The following is a 22,210-nucleotide window of genomic DNA, read 5'->3' as shown; positions in this document are numbered from 1 at the left end:
AAACTCAGAGTTAATTCAAAGGTTGTTACATCAAATTAGAGAAAAACTGAAGAAAAAGTGACTTTTTCAACAAAATATATCATTAACTGAATTTAAAAACAAGTGTGTCCATCCACTGTCATTGATCAAACTCCATGGGTTTTACTGGTGAATCAGTGTTGTAGAAGATGACAGTGTTTCCATGTTCACTATGGAGCCTCTGAACGTCCAAATGGGTCATATCTGATGACCATGAAAAGATGACAAACTGCATTTTACACCAATTATTTCAACATATTGACAGGATTAGGGGTATTAAACAGTTTAGATCAGTAGATGGTTCTGGTTGCCGGTGGCTGTTTGGGTCTTTATGGGTTAAACCAGTTCATGTTACCTAAACCCAATGAAATGGCTTTAATTCAGCCCAAATGCAACTGAAAATACAAAAAAAACAAAAAAACAACCAAACCCCCCCCCCCCCCCCCCCAAAACCTGAACCCACATGATTCAAACCAGTTTGACCAGTTTCTTACATCAAAAATTCAATTCAATCCCACGATATACACTGTTGCCAATAAAGTTGGAATAATTTCGTTTTTCAGACACATTCCTCTTTTTATTCCTATTTATACACATCAGTAATCCCCTTTGACATAATCAATCAGTCAATCAAATTTTATCTATATAGTGCCAAATCATAACAAAAGTTATCTCATGACACTTTACATATCAACTCAGTCGAAACCAGACTCTCAAGCAAATTTACAGAAACCCAACAGAATCCTCCAGGAGCAAACACTTGTGAGTGGTGACAGTGGTGAGAAAAAACATCCTTTTAACAGCAGAAACCTGGAGCAGACCCTGACTCCTGGAGGATGGACGTCTGCCTTGACCAGTTGGGGTTAAAGAGAGAGAGTAAAGGAGGAGAAAAAGAGTAGGGGGAGACTGGGGGAGGGGGGGAAGGGGGGAAGTAGGGGGAGACACATGGATGCAATTGATGCACAGATAACTGAACTAGAACTGTCAAAGGTAGATCAGCTGGTGTTAGTACAAGTACGAAAAACCAGAACAAAGGTCCATGACTGTTAATACTACTACTACATACAAAGGGTCATTCCATGGCAATTCAACCAATGGTCCCCACATGACCCCCTCAATTTCACCGGGGTCAATGACATAAATGTAGCCAAGATTTCCCAGAATTTTCATGATGCTGGCCAGCCCTGGTGAAATTGGGTCAACTGACCAGCTCCATCCAGTTTCCAAGAAGTCTCTACTACAGGCATCAACCTGAGCCAGTTCTGGGAAATCTATAATTATTCTATCTGAACTATCATGCAGTTCCACACCCTAGTTCAAATATCTCAATTATTATCATAACTTGTCCAATAATCAGTGCCATTATACTGCTAAAAATGTCATTTACACCTACGTTTGTACACAGTTTGAAGAAAATATAGTCATGCAGTAAAAAAATAAAAATAGAACCAGTTCTATCCCAAAGCTAAAATTTTGTGTACAACATCTTGACACATATATAAAGACATGGTAAAAATTTCAAAATTTTCATTAACTGGCCTCATGGTAATTTGGGTGCTCAAATAAAGAGTATTTTTGTGAAAAATTGAAATCGACCCATTTTATTCATTACCTCACAGCAACACTTTTCATTGAAATATAGTCTTTTTGCAGTATATTATTGCATCTTGACCATGAGAATCCATGCAAAAAAAAAATAGGTCTCTACATTCATCCATTATGGCACAGTGCAAGCCTGAAGAGAGAGGACATTTTGAAGAATTAGCCTTTTCGCCTGATTTCAAGGCCTCACGGACCAAACATGAAGGCACCTACAATTATTTTGATGCAAAATATGGTCTTTTCAGGGGGGATTTCACCCCAGACAGCCAGTTTCAGCAGTGTGGCTTGAATATCTAAGGAGATATAGCTCCTCAAAGTTGGCCGAAAAGCAAATTTGCAAAATTAAATAAAAAAAAAAAAAAAATTCAAAGGGCTATATCTCCTAAACTATTACAGATATAACATTAAAATTCTGGATGTGTTCATTTATCTGGCAGGTGAACAAGTATGATTTTTTTCAGAATTTTCTGAGGGGGTCATGTGGGGCACTTTCTGAAATCTGGTTGATTTGGGATGGAATGACCCCAAAGTATTAACAATGGAATGCAATGATTACATACTGAGTCCCTGTCATACTTTCACATCGTCTATGACTGGTTTGTTTTTTTTTTTTCTGGCAGAAAATAGACCATAATTTCCCAGCGTTTCAATATCATTAAGAATAAGTCACAAGGCCACAATCACTTCATGAAGGCATAAAAATATTTTATTCCAACTTTATGGGCAACAGTATGCATAACACTTTTCCAAGACTGTCAGACTACGCAATAGGTGTTGCGTGTCCATACATTTGAATAAAAAAATAAAAAACAGAGGATTTATGAACGCTATATACAACAGGAATGTATTAGATGTAGGTGTAGTGATGAGCAGCTTTTAGGCAGGAACTAGTCCAAGACCTGGACTTAACACCTCTATCCAAGGGACCTAGACAGAAGGAGAGGATAGAAAAACACTGAAACAGACACAAACAAACATTCACACTGATACGATGATAGGCGCCACACACAAGACAGATGGTCACTGATGCATCCAATTCCAGCAACTTTTATCTGTCAGTATATTACGTACATGGACCAAGTAGATCCATATTTGTGCATGTTATTGTGGTAAGTAGTGGGATATCTGCCATATGTCTATCTAGCACTCAGTTGTGAAGATGCGTATTATTTGAAACAAAATCAGTTGAGACTTGATGGGTTATTTTTGGGTTTTGAGCCTCTATTAATCAAACTAAAATTTAATCAAACTAAAATCTAACCACACCCCCATAACACAGATAAAGCAAAAGAAAGAGTTGGGTGTACAAGTAATAATAAAATTGTCCAAATATCTGCTGAAGTTTGTGTATATTTAATCCAAAATATTATATGAAATTATTCTGATTTAACCCATAAAGACCCAACAGCCACTGACAACCAAAATCATCTACTGATCTAAAATGGTTAATAACTTCTGAGCCACTAAGCCAGTGGTTCCCAACTTTTTTTGGCTTATGATCCCATTTTAACATAAATTTCTGGCGACCCCAGACATTCAAAATGGAGACATTTTTTTGCTAAAAGTAATTTGTTTCTGATCATGTTATAGTTTGCTAGTGTTGCAAATAAACCTTAATATTAGACGACATTTAGTCTATATAATGTATATTATTATGGACGGAGGCAGAAAAGCCAGGTGTAGATTACTGTATAAAGTGAGAATTTTATTTTCCTTAGTCAGGATATGTACAGTCAGTCCAGCTTGTATTTACAAGGCTGACAATTAATACTGAACAAACAATAACTCAAACTATGAATTATGAAAGAGCTGCAGCATCTGAAACCAACCACAATGAACATTTGAAAGATAAACAGAACCACAGTGCTTCAGCTTCAGCCTCACAGTTTGTCATGTCTTTTATGGATTGGGATTGTCTCTGTCAACTCACCATATATTTTTTACTTGTAAATTTTATTTATTTATTTTTTTTTAATCAATTACTAGAAATTTCAGGCGACCCATTTGAATTCCATTTGACCCCACGTGGGGTCCCGACCCTAAGGTTGAAAAACACTGCACTAAACCTATTAATGCATTGAAATAATTGGTGTAAAATGCAGTTCATCATCTTTTCATGGTCATCAGATATGACCCATTTAGACGTTCAGAGGTTCCATAGTGAACATGGAAACACCATCATCTTCTACAACATTGATTCACCAGTAAAACCCATGGAGTTGAATCAATGACAGTGGATGGACACACTGGGTTTATGTTCAGTTAATGATATGTTTTGCTGAAAAAGTAACATTTCGATCAGTCTTCTCTGTTTAATACAATAACCCTCAACTTTAAACTGAGTTTTTATAAACATCTACATGATCAGTAAATTAAATATAGGAAAAAATACCTGATTTTCAATGAAAAAAAACAAAAAATACAGGGGATAATACTATAATAAATGGTGATAAATCACTTAAGAAAGGTTAGATCTAGAGGAAATTTAACTTGGGAAGTGCCACAAAAGTAGCACTGGGTGTTTGTTGGTTAAGGCAGTTTCTGAGGACTGTGACAAAACTTCAGTAGACCCACTTTCTATAGTGATGTGATGAATTTGTGAAGCTTCACATGTTCCACTTTATTAAATTTGTCCATAACACTGACATAAAGCTGGAGTTTTCAGTGGTGAAAGTTTCAAAATATGCGATGATAGTTTTGTTTACTACCAGAGAGCAGCTTCCAGACGAACACAAACACACACAGAGCGGCTACACACTCTCTAAGAGAGCCTGTTGTTGTCCATGAAGGGACTAGAAACACAAGAGCCTGAAAGTTTGTGTGTGTTTGTGTACTTGTGTTTCTGCATGTATGTATGTGTTTTGTTAGTTAGTGTGACTGTGTGTTTGTGTGTAAGTCACAGGGGGGGATAAAGAGCCATTGTCTGCAGCTGGTGCATCCCCCACTCCTCCTCTGTGCAGCTGTGAGGAAATCAAACGCTCCTCTTTTCCCCTCGCTGCCTCTGTCACAACCTGCCCATGCCTTATTAGGTCATTCATGGTGATACGTAGTGATCACCCACTCTGTGTTTGTAGCGGAGCAGGTGTATAGACATTTTCCATTTTATTATTATGAGTGGAAAAGGCTGAAAACAGGAAGTTCACATACGGTAATAACAGTTTGGCAACTCCGTCACAAAACTATATGATATTTTTTGGTATTTAAGGATAAGAAAACAATAATTTATGTCGAAAAAGTGAATAACAAGTGATTGGTCAACACAATAGTATCCACTTACTGCTTTTTCTATTGAATATAATTTTACTTTTGAATTCTGTGAGTGATTGGATTCTTGGCCTTAAACAACTTAGATGTCACACAAGACTTCCCTCCTATGTTCATTTTATTCGCTTACCTATTATTATTATTATCATCATCATTATCATCAGTGGTAGTAGTAGACAAAGTAGTATTATTATTAACTATTATAATAATAGTCTCAGCTGCTGTATAGAGGTGCTGATGGATGGATCATCTTACAGAAAAACAACAAATTCTCTAAATATCTAAATATATGTCTTCATTTTTCTGTGCTTTTTAGTTTCACACATTGACTGTGAAATAGCTGCAGTAACTGCTGCATTACTCAAAGACAAAATGAAATAAAATGTTAAATAAATTTGTCACTGTAACTACTATATGTGCTAATATTTGCTTTGTTAGAATGGATTTAATGGATCGTATTGTTGTTAATGCTTCTGATGTGATGTACACTAATGAATATCAATAAACATAGAACATTTTTCACTTTCTAGTTTAAAAACAGCAGACATTACACTCATAAAGGGGATATTTTTTCCCTCCATCACTTTTTACCCCTCAGCCAGAAACGAGTGAAGGGGTATTGCGATCGTTTTGTCGTCTGCTCATTCAATAACATAATTGCATTATCTGAAGAATGCATTGAGATATCTGCACCAAATTTATACTGTGGATGCATCTTGGGATGGAGCTGAAGCCTATTGAAAATAGGTGACCTTGACCTACGTTTTCAAGGTCAAATGGCCTTGTGCAGTTATAATATCTGAGTACTTTCAAACATAAATATGTATGTAATAAGTTTTACACAAAGACAATCTCATCTAAATTACAAGGCAGTAACTTTCAACAGAATCGTACACTATATGTGGCCGAGGGGGATTAAAAGTGTGCAGCACGTTATGTTTTTCTTTTCTTATTATTCATATTTTTATACAAATGATAAATGAAAGCTAAATCAAGTGCCTTAGATGTAGCCTATCTGATATTTCTGACCATGAAAAAGTGAAAATTTACATAATAAGTCCCAGTTAGACTTTATCTATTAAGAATAAATCACATTCAGAATCAGTCACACATAAATCACAAAAAGCAGTTTCTCATTTCTTTGAACAAGTTACAAATGCTTTGGTACATCCATGCAAATGATTACGTACAGTTCTCTGCTGTTTCCTACATCATCAATTGCTTATGTCATGTTGATCAAAGTGTATTATAATGGGTCTGTGTTGAATAGTCTCACCCCCCACAATATTTAGGCATTAGTTCATCGCTTAAGTCTTTACGTGCAAAATGGTTGAACAAGTTGTCATAATATGTCAAGACTGCACTGTAATTCCTACAGCACTGCACTTTTATTTATTTATTTATTTATTTTATCTTTATTTTACCAAGTAAGAACTGATTTTCATTTTCAATAACAGTTTTCCCTAAGAAGATTGTCCTGTGTTCCCATTTCTACTTTCTACTGTTTTTTGTTTTTTTCTTTGTGCTTTGCAGTGCTGTCTTTTCCTTTTTGTATCACAATGACATGGTCTGTCAACAAATTACAATACAAACAGTAAGAATGTAAATGTCAATCTTGTCCAGTTTCTATTTCCCGCATACACTAAGGTGTGACTTACAATTTACAATTATCATCCAAACTTTAGCCCTAGTTTACATCAGAACGTCCCTCCAGAGTACACTGTTATATTGACAACATGACTAAGCAGTTGGACTGTCTTATCTGTATATGATGACACAAGGACTTGTCATTCTGATGGCACTGACATGTTCATCGACACAGATATTTACTTTTGACAGATGAACTAAGGATTTGGGGCAAGAGACTGGCTTTTGCAGGTAATCCATGGTGTTCTGCTATTTGTACGAACTGTTTTGAGAAATGCACTTACTGTTTTGCAAATGTTAGTTCAGTTTTATTTTGAGCACATAAAATCATTAGATGACAAAGAACCGTACAACTTTGTCAAACAGAATTGGCACTCGAAAAGGAGTGGGAAGAAGTATAACTTATAGACTCCCACCCCCTTTTTACAAACTAATAATAAAATTAATTCCACTTCTTTTGCTTAGTTAACACACTTTTTTTCTATACATATTTACAATAACACAAAGCATCCATACAAACCATTCACATACACTTTTTTTTTCCCCAGATTTGCATAATCAACCATTTTAATATAAACTATAATATTTATATGCACTTTAAATATTCATTATAAATACAATAATTAATAAATGTGATAATATCTTTGAATCCTACAGTATAATACACATTCTGTGTCCCATTAATGTTGCAGCACAGGAGGGCGTTTGTACAGATTTTCCTCAGCCTTCACTGGCCCGATCACCACCAAACTTGCCAAATGAATAGAAACATTACCTGACTATCGACTAGGCACAATTTTATGTCCGTATTCACATCTTGTGAGGTATGCTGGGCGATTTTAGCCTCTCTCTTCTTTGAATTCTTCATCCCTGCCGCCATACTCCATTTTCAGAGGTGGTTATGCTGGCGTTCATGAAATTTCTACCGCTAGCAGACGATGCTACAATGTGAAGGCTGCAGTTCACTACCGCTGTCTGAATTTAATCATGCTTGACAGGCCAAACAAATACATGCTCTTCCCTTCATGCCTCACATGTTGGCTCAAATTATTACCTGCACAATGCATGATTAAATGGTAGTTTACAAATGTATAGTGGTGGCAGACAAGTTCTACTTATCATGCTATCGTACAATGATGGTACTGAAATAAGCAAACTGCCTAAATGCATAATTGTGTCTTGAAAATATTCCTTAAATATCCACTCCCAAATAATGTGAACAAATAACATCACAACAATTTTTTACAAAATTGCTGCTGCTCTTGCTGTGTCCATTTACAAAAATGTATAGGCACTGTTCACACACAATGGCACCACGGGTACAATGCCGCCAGTCATGATAATCTGTATTAATTGATTAATTAATTACAAATAGGCAATACACAATAATATCTTACTTTATGCATTCTTCTGTATTATGATATATGGAAAAGGATTAGGGCCACTGAAAAAAGGTCCAATATATAGATAGATAGATAGATAGATAGATAGATAGATAGATAGATAGATAGATAGATAGATAGATAGATAGATAGATAGATAGATAGATATTTTATTATTATTAATCTGAGAAAAAAGTCAGAATTCTGAGATTGAAGTCAGAATTTGGACTTTTTTCTCAGAATTCTGACTTTTTTCTCAGAATTCTGATTTTAACCCTTTCATGCACGAATTATGAGAACCTTAATCAAGATTTTTTTTTCCTGAGTGTTTTTATTCCTCTTTAGGCATGAAAAAAACAATGCGATTGAAAATTTTCTTATGAAAAATAAATAAAATTAAAAAAGTAAAAATAATAATAATAATAATACATTTAAAAAAAAAAAAGTAGTAATTATAATAAAAAAAAAAATTCTCAGGAACCTATTTTTCATGAAGTTGCAAAAATGTCCACTCAGCTGGACACCATGCATTTAATCTTTGATGCGAAGAAACATGCATTTTCTGATAATTGCGTGAAAACTATAACTATTACACTCTGGGGAGATCTACACAATGTTACCAATTCATGTCAGAAACGATATGTAATGTCTTAAAACTTTAATAAAGATATGTGTAAAAAAACAAAACAAAACAAAACAACAAAATCCATGAATATACAAGAGAACAGCTGTAGAATAAGTGTCCACTGTAGTGACCAGTATACATGAAAGGGTTAATCTCAGAATTCCGACTTTTTTCTCAGAATAATAATAATAATAATAATAATAATAATAATAATAATAATAATAATAATAAAATATATATATTGGGCCTTTATTTTTATTTTTTTCCAGTGGCTCTTAATCATCTTCAATAATATTCACTTATTCATATAAGTATAAGTACATATTTTGTTATTATACTGGATGTATACATCCTTTTAAATGCACCGATTCGATTATGATTCGAGAAATGTACCAAATCGACTGAGAAAAAGTGTAAGGTAGTCATGCAGTGTGCAGATGCCTCCTGTGTCAGGTGTGTTTTCAGATCAGTGAATGGACAGTTGGGGGTGAGCCCCTCCCGTCCTGCTGTGACGCTGCAGCAGCTCTGCGCCTTTAAGCCCGTGCGCTCCTCCCTCCTGAATGACAAGCCCGCAGAGCCTCTTTAACGCATCCAGTGCAAATGACAAACCAGAGGCGCTCCACGGACCAGCATGTCAAATAATAACAATAACCATGGGCTTTAGCGGCGGCAACTTATCGCAAACTCCCATCCTAGGACACTAAGGGGGCACGGCAGGGGCCTTTTGGGGGTCGGTGCGCGGACGCCTCCACAGTCGGACCGGACCCTCCGAATGGACGTCGATGGACTGGAATGAAAGCTCCACTTCCATTGGACTCAAGGAAGGAGGGAAAGAAATCTCTGCATGTTTAAGTTTTCTTCTCCAACCGGAGGGGCATCGGTGCGTGCGTGTTGGATGTGTGTGCGCGTGTGGAAGTGTGTGTTGGGTGCGTGTGTGTGCGCGCCCGCCGGAGCAGCAGCAGCAGCAGCAGGAGCATCAACGGCGGCGGAGGAGGAGGTGGTGGTGTCCACGGGAAGGGAAGTTTAGCGCCGTGATTTTTCTTTGCCTCTATTCCGTTGTGTTTAGTTTCATGTCACACCAGGGGACAGGCGGATTAAGGTTTCCCTGATGAAAATTAATCATCTGTGGAGAGGCTCTGTGATCGTGACTATGATGATGATGTCGAGTAAGAGCGTGGAGTGGCTGCAGGAGGAGCTGGAGACCGGGGCCACCTCTCTGCTGCTGCTGGACTGCAGACCCCATGAGCTGTACGAGTCCTCGCACATAGAGTCGGCCATCAACCTGGCCATCCCGGGCCTCATGCTCCGGAGGCTGAAGAAGGGCAACCTGCCGATCCGCTCCATCATCCCCAACAATGAGGATAAGGAGAAATTTGTGAAGCGGTGCAAGACGGACGTGGTGGTCCTGTACGACGAGGCCACTTCGGAGAGGCAGGAGTCCGGGTTGGGGAGCTCTGTCCTGGGGCTGCTCCTACAGAAACTGCGGGATGACGGGTGCAAAGCTTTCTACCTGGAGGGTAAGATCAATGTCCTGAGCAGGTTGGAGGTTGGAGTCCATCTAAAAACTCCAACTGGAAACACAGCTTGTCCCAATTATGGAGCATGACCGTTCTTCCACTGTTATTTTACATTTCCACTCAATTTATAACCCACTAAAACAGTACCATTCCCTTTGTTATTGTCATTTTACGCGTCTTTTTGGTGTTGTATTTATTTTAAAGAACAGTCTACAGTGGAAAAAAAATGAAGTCACGACTGTCCACTTGTATTTATTGGCTACAAAACCTAATTATTTTGTATTTGTTTGATTTATATTTTAGTGTCACAGTGCGGTTTTCACTCCAGACGCGCACGTCTGCAGTCATCTGTCCCCACGAATTCAAATCCCAAATCACAACTTTATGTTTCCTTCTAAATAAGCATGAAAGCTCCGTGTTTTATGGCCATGTTTTATCCCTGTCATAACACACTGGAACAGGTCAGCGAGTGTGAAGTCATAATGTACTTTGACTTTTGGCACGACTGCCCCTTTTACTGATCCATCCGTCTTATCGCCTCCAAAGAGACGCACTACAGCCTTTTTTTTTTTTTTTTTTTTTTTTCTCAACGCGCAGAGCTGTGTCAAATATGTTTTCAATTAAATGCTACAAATATGGCCCCGCCATGTTGTGCTCTTTCAAGAAAAGACTGGCGTTTTTTTTCATGAATGAACAGGGAGAACGAAGCGACGACGACGCGCTGCGTAAATGATCCAACGCGAATTAAAACAGCGCGTTAGGATTCGGTAAAACGAGCGCAGCGTTTATATATGACGTCTATGTTATTAGAAGACTGCGGTGTGTTAGAGATGTGGATAAATGAGGTAGGGAATGTTTGTTGGGAGTCACAAATCGAGCTGCCATTCACAAAAAGTCCGCTGAGCTGAGTGCAGCGCAGAGCAGACTGTCCTTCTGTGCGCTCATTCTCCCCAGGGCTCCACTTTTCTCAATGGAGCACATCTGTCCAGGCTGTTTACTTATGCGGAATGACGCAAATGTCACGTTTTGGTCCTTTTTTTTTAGGTCACAGAAATATGGGGTCGTGTAATCACTATAAAAAAAAACAAAAACGTTTTATTCATTTGACTTCAAAATGATATTATAGTCAGTGTTGGCCTACTTATTATAATGATGCTTTACATTCATCATGGTTATGAATGAAAACGTGCTTTGATTTTGCTTGGGTTGCTCCATTACAACTTTGATGCAGTACAATAATACACATATTGCCCATAAAGTTGGATTAAAATATTTTTACCTCTTCTAATACAATGATTGTGATAATGTTATTTATTCTTGATAGATAAACTGTAACATGGACTGAGTTTGTAATCATTAGACCAGGTTAAAGGTGATTATTGATGTGTATAAATAGGAATGAAAAGAGGAATATGTCTGAAAATAAAATTATTCAACATTATGGGCAACAGTGTCTATAACACAGGTGTCAAACATGCAGCCCGGGGGCCAAATCCGGCCCGCCAAAGGGTCCAGTCTGGCCCTTGGGATGAATTTATGAAATGCAAAAATAGATATTAAGAAATTAACAATCATTTTAGTTCAGGTTCCACATTCAGACCAATTCAATCTCCAGTAGGTCAGACCAGTAAAATTATATCATAATAATCTATAAATACTCACAACTCCACATTTTTCTCTTTGTAAATGTAAATATTTTCATGTATTTACATTAAAACAAAGTATAATTTCACAAAAAATGGGAATAATCTGAACAAATATGAACAACTTGAAATGTTTTAAGAAACATAAGTGCAATTTTAACAATATTCTGCCTGTTACTAAATGTTATGTGTATTTGTAGATCCACTGTGATCTGTAAGTTATAATGAACATGTGGAAATGATAAACTGAGGCAGAATATTGTTAAAATTACACTTATTCTTTCAGTTTGTTCATGTTATTCACATTGTTTGAAAGGACAGTTTGTAGATGTGAACATTTTTATTGCTTAATTTTACGTTTTTCACTGTAAAATATAGAGAAAAGTTTGGAGTTGACATTATTCATATATTATTATGTTATTATTTTCCTGGTCCGGCCCACTGCAGATCAACTAAAATGAGTTTGACACCACTGGTCTATATTATAATGTCTATTATTCATTTTTATCACCTTTATCATCACAATCTTTCCCACATTTTATTTTCTAGTGTCTTTTGATTAAATTTATTGAATTCAGTTTAGACCACTTATCCACTGTTTGTGTCAAGCTGCCTTTTTTTTCTTTTTAGTTTACATTATAACCAGGCTACATGCTAAACAGCAGCCAAAAGCATGTCTCTCATATAGGGATGTAATGATATGAAAATTTCATATCAAGGTTATTGTGACCAAAATTATCATCACGGTTATCATAATTATCACGGTATTATTGAAATTGTGCTCAAAATGTTCAAAAAGTACTTATACACACACTGAAATAATTTAACCAAGTTGTATTTTGAAAAAACACAACAACAACAACAATAAAACCAAATAAAAAAATAGGCACAATGCACTTTCTCTCGGCAGAAACATTCAAATATTAACCTTTAGTGGTGTGAGCCTATTTAGGCCGTTTTTCAGTACTTTTGATTTTGCCTTTATATACTATATACAGAAATGTTTACCATACCCATGTTTGGTAGCTTTTTTTTCAGCACAACTTCATTTATATCATCAGCCTATTATTTTTTCACTTTAACCTACTATATCAACATAAAAGGCTAAAAAACACAAAAATATATATAAAATCTGATTTGAAAAATGTATATACTTTATTGCATAAATAACACAAAGATGCTTAAGGAACCTTTTCAAAGACTTTAAAAGTGAATATTGGTTCCAAATATTAAAATTGTAATAAATTAAAACTATACTCAAATATTTGACATAGAAGCAGATCTTTACATAGGCGTTTTCTCCGGAAAAGTGCGGTAATCAAACACTGTTATCATGATAATTAGAATTTTAACGGTAATACTAACTGTCTGCAATTTTACCGCGGTTTATCGTTATACCGGTAATCATTACATCCCTACTCTTATATTATAATCCAGATTTTTTTGTATCTTGTTTTTGGTGAATCTAGGGGGCTTCAACAAGTTCCAGTCGGAGTACCCCGAGCACTGCGAGACCAATTTGGACTGTTCCTGTCCAAGCAGCTCTCCGCCAGCCTCTGTCCTCGGTCTGGGAGGACTACGCATCAGCTCAGACTGTTCAGACGGTGAATCTGACCGCGAGCCAGGCAGCGCCACGGAGTCAGAGGGCAGCCCGCTCCCTAACAACCAACCAGCATTTCCCGTCCAGATCCTGCCGTACCTTTACCTGGGCTGTGCCAAAGACTCCACCAACCTGGATGTGCTCAGCAAATACAATATCAAGTACATCCTCAACGTGACGCCCAACCTGCCCAACATGTTTGAACACGAAGGGGACTTCAAGTACAAACAGATCCCCATCTCCGATCACTGGAGCCAAAACCTCTCTCAGTTTTTCCCTGAGGCCATTTCATTCATTGGTAAGTTTAAATGGAGGGTTTGTTATTATTTAGTTTTCAGTGTGAGGCTATGTACAGTATGTGCTCACATACAGTTTTATCCAGACAATCAAAACTAACAATCAAACTAAAAAAGATATTTAGTTTATCATCACACATTACAAATAACAATATCCAGCTCTAACCACTAACATCTACCAGCTTAAGTTGAACATTTGCTAGAATAATCTGTCAGTTAAACATCACATTTCATCAGTCTATTAATTTAGCTAGAGTTTAGTTGAGGATTGAAACTAATGTTTGTTTTCAACTTAGATTAAAATCTACTTGTGTTTTTGGTCAAGTCTTTAACCCTTTCATGCATAGTGGTCACTACAGTGGACAGTTATTCAAAACTGTTGTATATTTATGGGTTTTGATGTTTTAGTTCCATATCAGCCACCCAGTGGACACTTATGCATCATTCCATACACTGACATTCATGCCATTACTGTAACTTTGCCTATTTTTGATAAACCTGATCTGCACTAACATGTTTAATTGTAAATCGGTTGTTAATTGTTTGGCTTTTTTTTTTTTTGCATATTAACTCCATGAAGTGAGTAATAACTAGCTTTAGAATATGTTAAAATGTGAGAAAACATCAGATTAGCAGCATTAAAAATGTTTTTATTTCATTGTTTTCATATCACTTTCTGATACTGGGATTTAAACACGTTTCTTTACTTCAAAAATATAATGCACAGACATTTTTCTAACTCAATGAAAAAAAAAAAGTCGATTGCATTGGTTTTTTCATGCCCAAGGAAGAATAAAAACACTCAAGAAAAAAATCTTGACTAAGGTGCTCATAATTTATGCATGAAAGGGTTAAATGAATCAGATGTGTTCAGATTCCATTTTTTGGGACTAAAGTGTCTCAGAAAATGCTTTGCAGAGCTGCACTTGTACATAGCATAAAAAGTACATGAAACACAACGTACATGCAATACAAACACATTTATAATACAACTATGTGACTGTTCTTCCTTAGAAAACTTGAGTGTAAAATGATTCCAGTCAGTATCCAATAGATAACTATGTGCAACAAAACAAATGTACAGTCGCAACATGCAAAGTCTTGAATAAAACATGAAAATTGATTCTTCGAGAGTGGGGTCATATGGAAGCCACAAGAACTGCAGCCCTCTATAGTTTGCTTTAAAGTCTTCTGCATCATCTCACCCCCTTTTTAGTATTTCCTATGATTCCTTCTGACAGTTCCCAGAGAAAAAAAAAGCCACTGAGGATATCAAGGGTTTGTGTTTATTCCACAGTTTGGTCATATTCCGCTGATTATTGAAGTGTCAGATATTGGTGATAAAATACTGTGAAAGTGGTGTAATAATCATTCTGCTTCGTGAGGAAAAAACACGCATTGCTGCTGCTGTTTAAAGCGCTTCGACACATTTGTTGTGTTTGTTGTGTGATCAGATCAGCAGTAACTTTGCATGTTTTCAACAGTATCTCTTTGTGCTCGATGTCCCTGAGCTTCAATCCAAAATATTGCCAAACCGGACAGTCATGTGACCATGCACAGCACATGCTCCACAGCCTGAACAGAGAGTGATTTGTCATCTCTTTATTAGGTGGATGGAGAATGAGCAGTCTCCACACAAACACACAATAGATTTGCATGTTCACGCCAGCATGTGGCACATTTTTAGTTAATTAAATGCAGCCTTTTTGCAGTTACATAATTGAGCAGACTGATGTTGTGACTGATTAGATGAGTTGTGAGGCTCTATGGTATCTTATTCAGACCACTGACATTTTTCTGTTTTTTTTTCACACTGATGTTACTGCTTAGGTAGGAGGAAATGTGGCATATGCTAGAGCCAAGGGTCATGGCAGATTTAGGTCACGCTGATGTTAAACGGTGCAAGCCGGGTAGTTGTAATGTGCAGGGATTACAGATGATCTTTTCAGTAACAGCAGGGTAATTATGGTAAAGGAAACAAGCTCGGGTTGTGGAAAGTTTCCTTTAATATCCCATATTATTATTTTGTAAGATTTATCTTGTAGAGAACGGACAGAGACGGGGATTTGATTCATGGCAGCAGCTCTTACGTTGTTTAAAGCAAAAGTAAAGTGATGTAATGCTGCGCACATTGAGGTAAAGTTCAGTGTGGCGTAACTGCTGAGGTTTACATGACTACTTATTCGACTTGTGAGCGCTGTAGAGTTCAGTCTGGGTATGCTGATGAGGATTTTTTGGCCCCTTTTATTGTAGAACGTGTGCACACATCACATATAAATTTAATTTGGCATCCTCTTGGCAGCGGAGCCAGCTGACCTCAATCCTACAACAAGAGATGTAGGCAGGAAGAGTGAGGAGAGGCAGAGCAAGATAAAGGAGAGAGGAGGAAGCAAAGGAGCACTTAACTCTCAGCTTTAATGGTCTGTAGTGATGCAAGTGTAAGGCCTTGCAGCTGAGTGAAGGTGGAAGGATATAGCCTGTAAATAATGCATGGTGTTTTCTTATTCAGGTTTTTCCTTTTGAGTGAGAGCTGGAAAGCAGAATGAAACAACCCCTGTTGTTCTCATTTATAACTTTGCGCTGCCATTGAGAAAAATGGCTTCTGGATGAAATAATACAACGCAAATTATTAATAAGAAAAGATCACTATGGAAACCTTTGAATCATGATGAACATTGTTTATCAGCTTTCAGTCAAGTCCTACTGTCCTGTTACCTACATATATGAATCTGACTGGTTATTCTGTTTATAAAGCAGATTATGTTGTTATATTAAGCAATTTACTGTGTCATTATGGTAGAAACTAGTAAAAATCATTGCTCAGAATTAATCTCAGAGATCAAGGTAATGGCTTTCATGAAACCTCCCAAAACTTCACTATCAGATTATATATTTATCAAGTAAATTTAAGCACAACGGTAACCGATTAATCAACTCTTTCAAGTATCTCATGTTTTTCTGTATACCTCTAGAACTTATGCTTAACAATATTGTATAACACAGATAACCACTTTGAGCTTTAGTTTTCTGGATATCAGTAGCCTCATAACATAATTGCCTAAGTCATATTTTTTTGAGGTCATAGCCAATGATGACAAATATTTTAGCAGTCTTAATAGAGTAAAGTTACTCAATTATCACAATTTGGCCAAAAATATGACTTTAAAAATTATGTCATGAGACTAACACTATATTATATTACAGTTTGTTAAGGGTAATGGTCACTATGGGCTGATTATTAGGGTCATGAATCACTGTCTGGGTATATTTTGCGCTAATAATCAATTCAGTATTATGTAGCGGCTTGCTAAAAAAAGTGATAAACTGACAAAAACTATTGATTCCGATGTGATTTTATTGATGTAAACTTGGCCATGCCGTCACTGACCTATCAGAATTAATTATTGAACAAAAACCATGTAATAAAAGTCTGTATTTGACCACCATGCTTTAATCTAAGTGGTTTGTCCCCATGTGGGTCTTGTTGACAAAGAGCATGATGCCTGTTTGGAAAAAAACACTCATGTCGACAGTAAGATTTTAGATCCATCTGAAGATACTGAATGAACTGTATGAGTTAAATACAGTCGTGGAAAAAATTATTAGACCACCTCTTGTTTTCTTCAATTTCTTGTTCATTTTAATGCCTGGTACAACTAAAGGTACATTTGTTTGGTCAAATATAATGATAACAACAAATGTAGCTCATAATAGTTTAATTTCAGAGCTGATATCTATCCATTTTCCATGTTTTCTTAATAATAACCAAAATCACTTCAATTCTTACATCAATAGCTATGGCATTGTACTGACAAAAACAGTGCTTTTGGGCATTACATGTTTACTTTTCTGTCTATTTTAGTCACATGACACACACAGGAGTTAGTACTGGATTGATGGTCTAATAATTCTTTCCATGATAGTATATGTTGAATCAAATGCAGAGTTTAACAGGAATCTATTTCTCTGTCTCATGTGCTCTTTTCTTTTCTCCTTTCCCCGTTTTCTTTTCATTCTCTTCACTCTCCACCCTCCTCTGTCCTCCCTCAGATGAGGCTCGCTCTAAAAAGTGTGGCATCCTGGTCCACTGCCTGGCCGGGATCAGCCGCTCCGTAACCGTCACCGTGGCCTACCTGATGCAGAAGCTCAATCTGTCACTCAACGATGCCTACGACTTTGTCAAACGAAAAAAGTCAAACATTTCCCCAAACTTCAACTTCATGGGCCAGCTCCTGGACTTTGAGAGGACGCTGGGCCTCAACAGTCCCTGTGACAACCACACGTCATCCCCGACACATGACCAGCTCTTCTTCACCACCCCGACCAATCATAACGTGTTTCAGCTGGACACGTTGGAGTCCACATGAAAATTAAGGGGGGACCATCCCATCTGGGGTCAAGGTGGTGTTGTTACCACGGTAACAAATGGCTGCACTGGAAGGAAGCAGCCAGTTTTAATGAATGTTTTAGCCTCCTGAGGCTCGTTGTCTGAGAGCCTGGCCACAGAACAGCATTGAGGAGAGAGGGAGGTCTCAGATGCCAAGTGAAAGGGGAAGGGGAGTTTGTTTTTTTTTTTTAAACCCAGAGGGGAACTGACGGGTGAGGTCACAATGGTGGTCCATCAGAGTTGACTGATTTTGTGAAAGAGCCCTAATCAACTTGTCTTGTAATGAAGACCAGAGGGAATTCAACTGACTAAGAAACTGAGGGCAGCAAGACAGACAGCTTTATACAAAGATAGGAACACAGAAAATCTACTACAGTGCTTGATTTATGAGATGACAACATCCTCTGTCTTTCTGTCTCGGCTCTTGAGCTGAGCTGACTGGTGCCAAGTGGAGAATCGGGGATTTACTCATAGAAAGTGTCACTCTACTGAATGTAGAGTTTTTAAAAACCAAGGAATTAACACACACACACACCTAAACAAAGTATGTATGTTTGTACTGTATGTACTGTATGTATGTTAACGTACATAGCAGAAAATGTATGGGCAGTCCTTAACAAATTCAGTATGTCTATATGCATTTTTGTATATTTTTGTGTACATTTACGCACAAATCTATACCTTATATAAATATATACACATAGACATCTTATCTTTGTCCAAAAACAAAGTAATCCAATCCAGTAATGGTTTAAGATTGTACAACTAAAGAAGGGGAATGGGTGTGGTGACACCAACAAAGAAGAACGTTGTTGTGATATTTCTAGTCGTCTTTTTTTTTTTCCCGCTTTTGTTTCGTTTTTGTTTCTCTCGTTTTAGGTTTGTAATGACCTAATGCAGTTTGCACAGTGGTGTAGCCATTGACTTCTTGGCACTTGAAGCTAGTGCTGGAAGCAGGCAGATAAAGAGACATTCAGAGGAGAGGAGTGGAGAGGAGAGGCCAGTCCCAGGCTGCGACGAGTCCGAACAGCTGCACAGAGCGGTGGGGAGAGAGCAGGAACTGGGCCCTGGGCAGAGGACCAGGGTTAGACACGGGTTATGGAGAGGACAGACAGACAGACAGACAGAATGTAGGCCTAGAGGATGGGGTTGTAGCTGGGTGAGTGTGAAGATACTACAGCAGACTTGACATTTTGCCAACTGTTTGCAAAAGTTCACTTCCCAGTTCCTACTTCCTTCCCCATGTGACTGTTGCCTAACAAGATGTTCCACTTTAAACCACCAGCTCTTTGGATTATGTTGTCATTTTGTTTTTCTAAACTGTCTTAGTTCTTTCATCCCAGCAATATCTTACACAATAGTATCTCACTGTCTCTAACAACTACCACCGGACTTTACAGTTTGGTCTTCGTATTAGGAAAATTAAGGCAGTGTTAACATCTCTTAGCAACTCTTTAAGGTAGCTTAGCAACACTGAGGAAAGCACTGAAACACTAGTATTACCAAAACTGCAAGAGGAAGTTTTTTTCTTTGTTGTCTATGTTAGGTTATTTTCCACGGTAAAATGATTGTAGACAGAGAGGAAAATCAAAAGTATGGGGCTAAGCCTGCCCCTGGTTTGGGTGTCAAAGTGATGATATTGTTGTAACCTGGGACTGGCCTCAGCTACAGACTGCACTTAACTACTTCAATAGCTTAATTGGATGAAACAGAAGCTAAGTGTTTCTGCAAAGGGAGCCCCCATTTTGTCAAAGAAACTTTTGTCTGAGTTGATTCACCCTCAAGCCTTGGGTATATTATATGAAAGATATATTAAACACAAACACATGATATAAATAGATATATATAAATATATATATTATAGAGCTAATAGTAAACAGATCTATATTATTTTGTATACCTGAGCATGCTGTGGTACTGTATGCTCTCTAACAGTAGATGTAACCATGGGTTGAATTTTGCTTTACTGAGTGGGATGATGTTTGATGAGGACTGTTTTTTTTAATTGCTGTCGCCGCTGAACACAGCGGTGCACAGCATGTGGCCAAGGAGTTTCTAAGACCCTGTCCGCATCAGAAGCACTTTGAAAACGTGTGAAAAATGTAGAAAAATAATGCAACAACAGCTGCGACTCCAAAAAGACGTGTAAGTTGTAGTAGTTGTCGTAGTGTCTTTTCTAATGTTTTCTAATGTTCTTATAGGTGGAATAACAATCCAGCATTGGCAGCACTTAAGTCTGTAGGTCGACAAGACACAATGTTTATAGCGAATTCGAGGAATCGTCTTCAAAGCAGTGATATGGACGGGGTCAAAACAGAAACAAAGACCTGGGTTTCTGAGGGAAAGCAGTTGAATCTGAGCAGGGTTGGTTATAGCTGGCCTTATATAATCTTTCTAACTTGTTTCTAATGCTGACTGTTCAATACTCTTTGTAACTCACTTCAGAAAAATGTGTTTAAAAAAGAGAAATGTTTGTTATCTGTTATTTGAATCAGAACACGGCGATAACAGACAGCGAGCTGTCTTCTGCCGTAACGGGTCACACGAGGTCCTCTTTGTTACTCTGCAATATATCAAAACATTTTTGCAGTATTTTGTAGATCCAAAATTTTTAAATTCTTCTTCTTCTTTTGTACTATACTGTATCTATTCTCTATAATTATACAAGATCCAGCTCGATATGGCTTGTGGACTGAAGTAACATTTCACCTGGGGTGTCCAAAATGTAGGGCCGTCGTGCCCCGTACCAACGCAAAAGAGGCCCTCAATGACACATATATGCACACGCACATACATACACACAAACATGCACACGGATACACACACACACACACACACACACACACACACACACACACACACACACACTGCTTCACACAGCCAGAGCTGTGTTTCAGCATGCCAGTTATGTTTCACAATAGATGAATACACCACCCAGCTTATACGATTACAAGGTGTTTTTCCGTCTTGTTTTGATAATGTGCTCTATGCTATTCCTGTGGCCTTTCAATATGAATATATATCTACGTATATATATGTTATGAATTTATATGCAAAAGTTCCTCTCCTATTATAGCATCAGAGATGAAAATGATACCATGCTTGAATGGACTTCCCTCGTCTGGAGTCATATCCCACCTACAATAACGAAATGTTGAGAACTTGATCACTCACACCCTAGGATTGAAATATATTTCAGTACGGAGCTTTTCTATTTAAAAGAAAAAGGTTTGTTTCAAGCTGCTTTCTTGTGTTTTTGTGTCTTTGTAATAATGAAAGAGAAATCAAGTCTTTTTCTCTGTTTGTAAATTTGCCAGATCATGGGAACGGCAGTTTCTGTGTCCTTAAACTTGTAGCTACACTTTGGTAAGAATGTGCTTGGGAGGGAAAACCATGAATGAGGGAATAGGGAGAACGGAGGAGGAGGAGGAGGAGGAGGAGGAGGAGGAGGCGCTAAAACAAAGTGAAAGAAGAAGTGAATGATTTAAAAATGTTACCTCAGTGAGGAATTTTTCAGGGATTTTTTTGACAATGCATCTTGCATCATGTTACAGCTTCAAACACATGTTGAATAGCTGTTTTGTATTGTGCTGTAAACAGTTTTTAAAAAAGATGCAATCTGTCTGTGTATAAAAACGAGGCATGTTAACCAGGGCAGTTCACTTTTCTGTCTACTGAAGGAAATACGATTGACCCTATGTATTGTACAGTATATGGAAACAACACAAGACATGTTTATACTGCAAATAAATATTGAATATTTTTTTCTTTAACACATGTTTGACTATTATTTTCACACAACAAGCTATGACTCAGCGATGGATTGACAGATAAGATGCGTCTTACTTTGCGAGAAATGAAGCAATTATCGCTGATTTGAGAAAGAGATGTCACGTATATCAGATTACTGTTTTTCTTTGATAACACAGCCAAAAAATAATCTGTTAATCTGCTCCAAATTTGGCTACACGTGAAATCTGAATGCTGAAAGGCTTCTGAAAGCAGGAGTATAGTGTTCAATGGTTTTCCCCTAATCTTTCATGATCTCACATGCAAGCAGGGTTTGTGTTTTTTGTGTCTTTAGTTTGGTTTTGAAGGTTTCTGACAGCTCATTCCATTCTTTTAAAGTGAAACTCTGTCACAAACCACAGTACTGTCACCTCAACCACTTCAGTTTAATATACATGTGTAATTCCATAACAAAATCTGCATGGTGTCAATTGTAACCC

General features: G+C 37.4%; 1 protein-coding gene across 1 annotated transcript; it reads left to right on the top strand.

Moving 5' to 3' along the window:
- The first annotated feature begins 9,106 nt into the window (after positions 1-9,106).
- Positions 9,107-21,754, top strand: dusp7 (dual specificity phosphatase 7). The gene is made up of 3 exons (XM_030134607.1): positions 9,107-10,055; positions 13,168-13,596; positions 17,645-21,754. Exons 1-3 carry the CDS (start codon positions 9,647-9,649, stop codon positions 17,959-17,961), a joined length of 1,155 nt encoding a protein of 384 aa, XP_029990467.1. The 5' UTR covers positions 9,107-9,646; the 3' UTR covers positions 17,962-21,754.
- Positions 21,755-22,210: the final 456 nt, after the last annotated feature.

Source organism: Sphaeramia orbicularis, chromosome 5, assembly GCF_902148855.1.
Source record: "Sphaeramia orbicularis chromosome 5, fSphaOr1.1, whole genome shotgun sequence".
In the NCBI taxonomy this organism is placed as follows: domain Eukaryota; kingdom Metazoa; phylum Chordata; class Actinopteri; order Kurtiformes; family Apogonidae; genus Sphaeramia; species Sphaeramia orbicularis.
Note: the sequence above shows the minus strand (reverse complement) of the source record. Positions and strands in the feature narration are given on the sequence as shown.